Source organism: Stylophora pistillata, chromosome 3 (assembly GCF_964205215.1).
Source record: "Stylophora pistillata chromosome 3, jaStyPist1.2, whole genome shotgun sequence".
In the NCBI taxonomy this organism is placed as follows: Eukaryota; Metazoa; Cnidaria; class Anthozoa; order Scleractinia; family Pocilloporidae; genus Stylophora; species Stylophora pistillata.
In genome coordinates this window covers 39,185,283-39,196,459 of record NC_142521.1, presented here as the reverse complement: position 1 = coordinate 39,196,459, position 11,177 = coordinate 39,185,283, and the positions used below count along the sequence as shown (strand labels likewise).

General features: G+C 41.0%; 1 protein-coding gene across 1 annotated transcript; it reads left to right on the top strand.

The window, feature by feature from the left end:
- Positions 1-808: 808 nt before the first annotated feature.
- On the top strand, positions 809-10,675 carry LOC111331434 (uncharacterized). The gene is made up of 6 exons (XM_088752492.1): positions 809-879; positions 1,260-1,335; positions 5,213-7,952; positions 8,137-8,263; positions 9,080-9,259; positions 9,787-10,675. The coding sequence occupies exons 2-6, from the start codon at positions 1,293-1,295 to the stop codon at positions 9,907-9,909; spliced, it is 3,213 nt and encodes a 1,070-aa protein (XP_088608618.1). The 5' UTR covers positions 809-879; positions 1,260-1,292; the 3' UTR covers positions 9,910-10,675.
- The last annotated feature ends 502 nt before the right edge of the window (positions 10,676-11,177 follow it).

Sequence of the window (11,177 nt, the reverse complement as noted above, 5' to 3'; positions counted from 1 at the left end):
TGAGTTCTACAGAAAGGCAAAGTAAGACAAGATTTTAATTTTTCTTTATTGAATTCGTAAAGCGTGACATACTGTTTTATGTATACATGACGCTTTACTTTTTCAGTTCTAAAATTGTTGCCTAAAACGGGATCAAACGTTGTTTGTAAAATCAAATCTGGTCGAAAACAAAACCTCGACCTCCTAAAATGAAAAGCAGATCCTAAAGTTGTAATTTATACTGTACATCTATTGTATATAGTTTTTGCGTACTAAATATATGTAGATGTAGATGTAGAAGCACTTTTAGTTGTTTTTCCAACTTAGCGTGTCACAAAGTTGACACAGGGACCATAAAAATATGCACGTAAACTGTAAACGTGACCTTTGGTCTATGAAAACAGGAAAACAGGCGGGTTGGCGGGGGAGGGGAGGGGAGAGGGAGTGCCTGTCTGAGGGAACTCGCAAGTTCGAGCATTTTTCTTACGCGATTACAATTGTGAAGAAAGACAACTACAGCAAAAAAAAAGTACTCAAAAAAAAATTGAAAAAGAAGACAACAAAATGTGCAAGAACACAGCGAAAGTCAGGGTAAATATAGCGCGTGTTATATTTCTGGACATCTTTCTGTTCATTTTCTGGAGAAATCAGAATAAAATGTGAGTTATAGATAGCTGAGGTTTTCGGTAGTTCCGTTGTACAATTTTCCTGACCTTCATGTAAGCACGTATCAGGATTTTCCTAATGACTGTTAATACTTAGAGGATGTTTTAGCTTGAAACGTGACTTTAAAAGATTTGTGATCTGATATCCTCAGGTTTCACTCAGCTCTGTGATACTTAAAGAGGTTAACTTGACGTGTTCTGCAATGAAGCAGACTGGAAGCAGTGTGTGAGGCAGGTAGGTTAGATTTTTTTTTCTTTTTTTTTTCTTTTTTTTTTTTTTTTTTTTTCTAACATCAAGAAATCATCACTATAAGTTAAACATCTGTGGTGTTTGACCTGATTGGCCACATTTTTTTGGTTTTGAAATCTTCTTGGGGTTATGTGACTTGCTTTGAAGAGGATGGCATGTTTTCGACGGATCCTATTCAAATTTTAGAACATGAGGTTCACTTTTATTAATTTTGGAGAATTGTTTAGTTAGGAAATTCCACAACGGTTGAAGCAACCGTTTGGACCAATGTACTCGCACAAAATGTCTGCCTGTTTAATTTAAATCAGACGAATCAGTGATTCTAGAATAATCCACATATGATGCCACTTTCCATTTTTTTTCAGTCGACCTCGTACTTCGTAACAAGCTTAGAGAACATGTCTCAGTGGATTGAAACTGTTGTGGTTTTTCTATTGTCAGGTGCGTGGAAAAAAATTACCAGTTTTTTCTAATACGCAAAAGCATGTACCAGAGTCTTCTTTACACTTGCATTCATTCTTGAATCGTTTTAAGTAACCTCTTCAACTTTTCTACTTCCAAGTTCGTGCCATATTGCTATGTAATGGTCAGGGAATTTTAAGTCTTAGTAACTCGTGAAAGGCTACAATTCTCCCACCCCGGAAAGTGCGTTGGCTGTTTGGCGACATAACATCCTACGTAAATGGAAGTGGAAAAACTAAGCTGCTTCAACAGAAGAAATATGTGAAAAGTAGTAACAGAAATACATATCTGTAAATAGGATAAGAAAGATAACAAATTTTGAGCTCGGTAATGAAATGGAGAAAGATGGCGTTCTGAGTCCCATGAGGTATATTACCGCAGACCTTCGGATTCCGCGCCGGTTCAACCACTGAGGCACAAAGACTCTATGATGAGGAAGGCCCATTACGAAGTTCATATTTGATACGCGTCCTGCATACTGCTATGATCTGCAATGTCAATAGCGTCATGTTTGTAAATAGAATTAAAAAAGGGTGAATTTTGACCTCGGTAAAGAAATAGGGAAAGATTTTGTTCGTCTTATCACAAGCGCGGGACAAAGAAAAAAATTCTGAGTCCCCATGAGGACCGAGCTCAAAATTTATCATCTTTCTTAGGAATTAATGGGACGTATTATTCAGAATTGAAGTGCAATATGTATTTCAAGTCTTTAAAGGGTGGTTACGATATTGGTCTGGTTGTCATTTTCATTTATGTTAACCCTCGCACGCAAGAGAGCGAGAAAGAGGTTGATCCCTTAGATTTCCAGACGGATATCCTGAAGCCTGTCAGATTATAATGTTGACTTTTGGCTAAGAAAAGTGGTTAGGTGGAAAATGAGGAGTATGGAAAGTGCGGAGTGTGGAAAGTGCGGAGTGTGGAAAATGAGCAGTGTGGAAAACAAGGAGTGTGGAAAATGAGGAGTGTGGAAAATAGTGGGCAGCACACAGCAAATTGTCTTGTAGTATTGAGTTTATCAATAGACCAGTTTCGGCTTCATCGATCAGGATAAAACTACAAAATACATTATAAGAACTGATTTTATACTAGACCTTGTCAGAACATGTCACGTTCCTACTTGGGGTGTGAGCAACAAAACACACACAAGAATAATAAAATCCTGTGCTAGAAGGTGCTTTTAGAGCTTCGCAGTTTTAACGTTAAAAACAAAAAGGTAAAAGGTAAACAAAAGAATCAAACGAGCGAAACATTACTCTCAGTCTGTTGTAGCTTAAGCATAGCATTTTTTCACTTTTTTCGAGTGTGAAAAATGCAGAGTGTAGAATATATATAAAATAAAGACATAAAAGTATATACATGCATAAAATTGTGTTACTTGGGCAATACTGTTATTGCCTGTAAGCTTTTCTTTGGCTAGTTAGCCGTGAATATTATAAATTGAAAGAAAGCGTCTGAAAAATATTTTTGGTCACGTTCAAAAAGGTGTTACCGTTAACACCTAAATGGTGCGAATCTTGCGAAATACGTTACTTGTAAGCCATGGGTAGATTCAATTTAATTTTCATATTCACAGGTGAGTACAAGTTGGCATTGATCTCCACGTGGTCAAACTCACAGAGGGCCATAATGGCCTTTAAAATCTCTCTTATTCAGCCTAAATCGCTTTCGAAAGGTTACTTCGAGGACCTGCCCAGTTTTGAGTCGAGTGACGTGAAAGATAAGGACGAGATTGGTTAGGGAAGCTTTGGATCGGTAATGAAAGGCAACTACGTACCTAAGGTAAAGTCGTTGTTGTTAAGCGATTTTTTGGAGAGGGGAATTCTCTCTTAAAGAACATTGCAAAGGAGGCAAAAATGCTTTAGAGCATCTGCCATCCAAACCTTGCGAGGTTTATCGGCGTTTTGTTCAAAGCCAGTGGCAATAATGATGGATTATGAGTGCTACGATTTTAGACCCTTCGGCCTCAACCATCAAATATCGAATTTGTTAGAGTTTTTAAACACTCTTGACCACATCGAGGGCGAAACTGAAGCCTTTGAGTATTTCTTGCCTGTTTTTCCGAAGGCTGCAAAGGACGTCGCAGAAGGTCTCTGTTTCCTTCATTCAAATAATGTCGTACATCGAGACTTAAAACCAAGCAACGTGTTGGTCAGCAACCGGCACTACTGTAAAAAAGATATGTAATGTACGAAAATGTAATGTACGGTTTAGTAGTGAAAACTCAATGATGCATCGCCTTAAAGGAAATGGAGTGCCTTTCTGCCAATTTATGATATTTACGGCTAACTAGCCAAAGACAAGCTTACAGACAATAACAGTATTGCCAAAGTAAGACAATGTTTATGCATGTATATATTTTTATGTCTTTTTATTTTATGTATATTCCACACTCCGCATTTTTCACACTCCGCATTTTTCACACTCCGCATTTTTCACACTCCGCATTTTTCACACTCGAAAAAAGTGAAAAAATGCTATGCTTAAGCTACAACAAACTGAGAGTAATGTTTCGCTCATTTGATTCTTTTGTTTACCTTTTACCTTTTTGTTTTTAAAGTTAAAACTGTGAAGCCCCAAAAGCACCTTCTAGCACAGGATTTTAATCATATCCTGTGCGTTATTCTTGTGGGTGTTTTGTTGTTCACACGCCAAGTAGGAACGTGATATGTTCTGACAAGGTCTAGTAGAAAATCAGTTCTTATAATGTATTTTGTAGTTTTATCCTGATGAAGCCGAAACACACTCTGCATTTTCCACACTCCGCATTTTTGACACCACATTTTCCACACTCACTATTTGCCACACTCCGCACTCCGCACTCCGCACTCCGCACTCCGCACTCCGCACTCTCCGCACTCCGCACTCCGCACTCCGCACTCCGCACTCCGCACTCCGCACTCCGCACTCCGCACTCCTCATTTTCCACCTAACCGAGAAAAGTTAGTGTTCATTTCCGTTGATGACATAAGATGTTCCACAAAAATTTCAACGAAGCCTGTCTTCTATTTTAGGGCATACACTGTCAAGCAACCTTAATTATTTTATTAGAAAAGGAAGGGGGGGAGTGATCGCTTCCTTTTTCTGTGGCTCAAACGTAAATCGTTTGTGTGCTGCTTTCCCTTTTAAACATTTTTGTGGTTAAAGGTCTATAAAGGCTAGTATTTAAGTGATAGGGTTAAGGGTCGTGATTAAATATTTGTAGTTTCCACACATGCACGTTCGAACGAGTTGCTTGTTAACTCTTAGGCGTTACTCACTCGTACTGAGAGATTATTCTCGGTTGTCATAAGTATTCCAGATTCTTAATACTAGTCCTCCTCCATCTTCAGTCTATTGTTTGGCAAAGTTTGGGGCGGCCCGTCGAGGTGAAGTTCAATATGATAAAGCAATAACCTTTTGTCTCATCGTGTAATTACTTCCCATATCATTTTTATATTTGTGTTTCATGGTCGTCTAAGCTTTTGGATTTTCTGGTCCATTATCCGTGTTGATGTTGTCAGGGTGTCAGGTTGATTTATTTAAGACTCCTCAGGCATCGAAAAGAAAAGTGAAAATAAAACTCCAAAGGGTAACAACAAGAGCGATACAGCTGCGCGCCACCGAGGGAACATATCATCAAAATGCTCTTATCATCGCTATTAAAACAGTCAAGTCTCAGCCTAATATAATATTTATAAGATGTCACGTGACTAGATGATCACATTACTGACCAGTCCTCTTTAAAATTCTAAACGTAGCGAACACCCTCGATATAAGTGACTGCCTCGAAGCTATCGATAATTACTTCATTCTAATTGATTTATTTGAACTGGATCATTATTAATGTATTTTTTATTTATTTACTTATTTATGAAAGTTGTGGCAATCAACTGCCAAGTGTCTGGTCCATCGGGTCCAATAGGCCCTCCGGGTCAGCCGAGGCCACAATGTCGACCCCTGCTAATTAAAGGTGGCCATACCTCCAGACTCCCGCCGCCGCCAATCTTACCGTACCGATGTTGTGGAAGCGCTCGGTACAATTCTTCAACAAGCGTCTGTTGCCTCAACCGAGTTTATTCAAAGAAATCTGGTTATGTATGCTGTGGATCAAGATATTACCATCCCAGGCTACAAATCTGCTGCAGTAACACACTACTGCCCAAGCAGCTGGGAAAGTTTTGCTGTGGGACGAGACTGTATGATCCTCAGAGACAAGTCTGCTGCAACCGTCGACCAGTGACAAAACTATCCGCTGCTTTAAGCCGATGCTGTGGAAGCGCCCTTTACGACCCATCCAAATACTTGTGTTGCAAAAACACAGTACAACTTAGGCAGCCAGGAAAGTTTTGCTGTGGAATAAGACTGTATGATCCACGAAACCAAATCTGCTGCAACCTTCAACCAGTAACGAAGCAATCGCCTACTCATAGGGTTTGCTGTGGAAGCACTTCATATGATCCTCGCCATCAAGCGTGCTGCTTCGGTTCGCCGTATAATCGAGCAAATCAATTCTGCTGTAATCGAAAAGTAGTGACAAGGCAATCGCCTACTCATAGGGCTTGCTGTGGAAGCACTTCCTATGATCCTCGCCAACAACGCTGCTGCTTCGGCAAGCCGTACAATCTTGCAAATCAACTCTGCTGCAATCGACAAGTCGTGGTAAAGCAATCGCCTGCTTATAGGGCTTGCTGTGGAAGCACGCAATATGATCCTGGCCAACAACGCTGCTGCTTCAGCGAGCCATACAATCTAACAAATCAACTCTGCTGCAATCGAAAAGTCGTGACAAAGCAATTGCCTACTCATAGGGCTTGCTGTGGAAGCAATCCATATGATCCTCGCCAACAACGCTGCTGCTTCAGCAAGCCATACAATCTAACAAATCAACTCTGCTGCAATCGACAAGTCGTGACAAAGCAATTGCCTACACATAGGGTTTGCTGTGGAAGCAGTCCATATGATCCTCGCCAACAACGCTGCTGCATCACAAGACTGTATGATCCTCGCCAACAGGCCTGCTGCTTCGGCAGCCCATACAATCTTGCAAATCAACTCTGCTGCAATCGACAAGTCGTCGCCAAGCAATCGCCTGCTCATAGAGCTTGCTGTGGAAGCACTCAATATGATCCTCGCCAACAACGCTGCTGCTTCAGCAAGCCATACAATCTAACAAATCAACTCTGCTGCAATCGAAAAGTCGTGACAAAGCAATTGCCTACTCATAGGGCTTGCTGTGGAAGCAATCCATATGATCCTCGCCAACAACGCTGCTGCATCACAAGACTGTATGATCCTCGCCAACAGGCCTGCTGCTTCGGCAGCCCATACAATCTTGCAAATCAACTCTGCTGTAATCGAAAAGTCGTAACAAAGCAATCGCCTGCTCACAGGGCTTGCTGTGGAAGCAGTCAATATGATCCTCGCCAACAACGCTGCTGCTTCAGCAAGCCATACAATCTAACAAATCAACTCTGCTGCAATCGACAAGTCGTGACAAAGCAATTGCCTACACATAGGGTTTGCTGTGGAAGCAGTCCATATGATCCTCGCCAACAACGCTGCTGCACCACAAAACTGTATGATCCCCGTCAACAAGCGTGCTGCTATGGCAAGCTATATAATCTTGCAAATCAACTCTGCTGCAATCGACAAGTCGTGGCAAAGCAATCGCCTGCTCATAGGGCTTGCTGTGGAAGCACCCCATATGATCCTCGCAAACAACGCTGCTGCACCACAAAACTGTATGATCCTCGCCAACAAGCGTGCTGCTTCGGCAAGCTATACAATCCTGCAAATCAACTCTGCTGCAATCGACAAGTCGTCGCCAAGCAATCGCCTGCTCATAGAGCTTGCTGTGGAAGCACTCAATATGATCCTCGCCAACAACGCTGCTGCTTCAGCAAGCCATACAATCTAACAAATCAACTCTGCTGCAATCGAAAAGTCGTGACAAAGCAATTGCCTACTCATAGGGCTTGCTGTGGAGGCAATCCATATGATCCTCGCCAACAACGCTGCTGCATCACAAGACTGTATGATCCTCGCCAACAGGCCTGCTGCTTCGGCAGCCCATACAATCCTGCAAATCAACTCTGCTGCAATCGAAAAGTCGTAACAAAGCAATCGCCTGCTCATAGGGCTTGCTGTGGAAGCAGTCAATATGATCCTCGCCAACAACGCTGCTGCTTCAGCAAGCCATACAATCTAACAAATCAACTCTGCTGCAATCGACAAGTCGTGGCAAAGCAATCGCCTGCTCATAGGGCTTGCTGTGGAAGCAGTCCATATGATCCTCGCAAACAACGCTGCTGCACCACAAAACTGTATGATCCTCGCCAACAAGCGTGCTGCTTCGGCAAGCTATACAATCCTGCAAATCAACTCTGCTGCAATCGAAACGTCGTAGCAAAGCAATCGCCTGCTCATAGGGCTTGCTGTGGAAGTACTTCATATGATCCAAAGAGCTTCCTATGCTGTAGTGGCCAGTTGCGTGGCAAGCGTTCAAACTCACATGCTTGCTGTGGCAGGGCGGTTTTTGACTCCTCAAGGCAGAAGTGTTGCTATGGTAAAATAATCAGCTCATCGGATCCCTTTCCTTCTAGACTTGGATGCTGTGGGTGAGTGCCTTTCTTTGTAGTGGGAACCCCAGGGCTTCTTATAACGGTGCCATGCCAGCTTTTCCGGGTTAAAACTCTTTCATTTACCTTACCGTAGAATGACATAATTTTGACGCAATTTATAAGTTATCAAGACCTGTTAGGGTCTGCTTACAGTATATTCAGCACTATTGCTCCCTTCCAGATCGTTTTCCAGTCCAAAGACATATAACAGAGCCACACATCTCTGTTGCAACCGAAGAGTGATACTGAAACCAACAGGAACATCAACCGCTTGCTGTGGAAGTGTCGCATATGATCGCAGACATAGGGTAGGTAAAACGAAGCAAATATGAAAACAATTAAAAATATTCAAGGAAACAAATTAAAAGAGGGAGCTTGATAGTGTTTAAGTGAAATGCGTCGGTCTTATGATCGGCTACCGATAATGATATTACTTTGTACAAATTCTGCAATTGCTGTTAACTGCCTGCTGAAGAGTAGTCGTCGGGATCTGAAAATGACATTTCTCTTTCACAGCCATCACACACTAGTCTTACTTATTCCAGGCGTTCCGTCAGTTATACGAAGTGCGACTGTAAATGGCGCGCTGGTAACTACACAGAGAAAAAACGAGGGAGACCGTTGGGTTGTTCCGCGTAACCGACCCATATCTCCCCCGCTGTTTCACTCCTCCGCTGTCCATTTACTTCGCACCGTTTTACCAACCGAGAGCCTGAAAAAGACTAGCACTCGTCATAAAGAATTCGTCAATTCCACATTGTGAACACTGAAGCTGCGTTATAGGTGCATATAACTGAGTATCACTTGTTTATAGCCTCCCAAGCTTGTGAACTAACGGAACAAAACGGTTTTTTTTATGACGAACTCGTTTAATATTTCACATTACAATGCTAGCCAACAACAAACAACTTCCTTTATCGAATTAATCGACCCGATTTTCGCGGCCTGGAATGCTCTTTGTTTCCTAGTGTTCTATCCACCTCAGTGATCGATGTTTTTTAAAATCATCGATCAGTTACATTCTCAGCTGAAGTATTTAGTAAGAAGCTGAATTCTATTGTTGAGATTCATAACTTTTCCTTTGCTGTCGCAGTGATTAAAATTTTCTTCGTATTTTGACGAAGGTATGCTGTGGTTCAAACCTTTATTCCAAGCCTAGTTCGAACGTGGCAATGAGCTGTTGTGGTCTGACACCATATTACCCATCCAATCAGTTGTGCTGTGCTCGACAGATCACCTACAGACCACCGGGTATCAGGTCCCCGCGTTGCTGTGGCCAGGTGTCATTTGACCCTTCTAGAGAGGTAAACATGGCAACACTGCTTTCATTGTCAAAACATGGTGAACTTATTGTTTTTACAACTTTGCTGGTCTTTGATATCCGATAGGTAATTACAAAATAAACATAGAAGTAAACGAATAGCCGTAAATACGTAAAAAACAAACAAACAAACAAACAAAAGATTATGTAGAAAATATTACTGAGTTCAGTGGTATAATAGGAAAAAAATATCAAAAGGCAAGATGCAAAGAAGAATCTTAGACCCCTACTCAAAAATGAAATCGTGACGTCAATGCATTCGAATGAAGGGATTTCGTGGACCTTAGCTTTTCGACAGGGAGGGGAAGGATGCCAATCAGATTTGATGAAATTTGGAACATCCCGTTCAAATGGATCTTTTAAATCTCCCCAACCCTTCCCCCTAATCACCAGCACCACCACATCCCAAGTATCGCCTTACAAATTGAGTTGAAAAATTTGCAGAACTTGTCAAGCTGAGTAATTTTTTGAATCGTTCACAACTCAATGTTTCTTTTCTTTTTCTTTTAGGGGTGCTGCGGTTTCTCTAGTGTTTTCTCCCTTGATACACAACAATGTTGTCCTGACCGCTCAGTGGCAGCCAGGGGATGCTGTTATAATAACAATCTGCAGAATGCAAAATGCAAGGTCTAGCACATAAACCCTCCACCTACACCCACTCCTCCCTCCAGTTAATAGAATAAAGTGCGATGATTTTTGTTTTGCCCAAAAGTGAGTGGCTGCGACGGCATTTGATCGAAATTCCTTCTTTGTTGATTCACGTGATTTAGTTTCCACATTGCATGCATTTCATCTTAACGTAAGTTCATTTTTCAAAGATTTGTGCACCCATTGCAAATTTTTTCCACTGGCGCTAAGCATGCCTTGAAGATAGCTTATCATTTTATTTTTCTTATATACCTCTTAATTCAATTACCTATTTTAGAAAGGCCACCTGAATAACAAACATATCGAATCGGTTATTTTAAGTGCGATGATACTTGTGGGATCATTGCGCGTAATTAAAGTGCTGCTACCCATAACATCACGTTTTTAGGACCTGTTTTTTTGTTAAAAATCTAGATCCTTAAAGATAAGCGAGCAATAGATAATTTTCAAGGCAAATCCATTTACAGGTCCTAAATAAAAGGAATGCCCATACGTTCGGTATGATATATTCCTTTGAAAAATAGAAACTGTAAAGTTAACTTGGGTGAAGGTATGTTTTAAACAGTTTGTTCGCACGCTACGCAATCACCCATTCCATATTCCAATTGCTTTTACGTAATGTATCTTTAAACCTTCCTCTAAAAAAATAAAGAAATTCTTTCGATTATTTTCAGCGTCGAAGGCAATTAGCAAGTAATTAGTTATAAGTCACTGGGGATATAGTAAATATAGTAAAGTAAATCTCTTAAGAGATACATTTTGGTACCATTCCCAGATTGGCTTTTTTAAGGGATCTAATCCATAATTAACACATATGTTGTTAATTTAATTTAATTTCATTGAGTTTATTAGCTTTGCCAACAATACATACAACATAGAACACGCTTAAATTACAATAACAATAACGGGCAGGCAACCACAACAGCAATAGCTAATTACTATAGTCCCATTCTTGTCCTTCCACCTTAAAATTACAGCCTCCTTTCTCCATACAAACTTTATTGCGCGTTCCAAAGGTGCAGGTTAAATTTTTAGCATTCAGCTTGAAGACTTTAGCGGACCCAAGACCAAGACAGTTTTCAGACAATTTGTTTGATTTTGTTTCCGTTCTTCATGTATGAGTCCAATTGTCCCTCGGGCTTCGTTTCCATATTTGACTTGCTTTACTTTCCTCGTGATAAAGAGGCTAATAGATCGAGAAACAAGAGCACGGAAGTAAGATTAATGGCTAGAAATGGTCTTTGCCGTCGAGT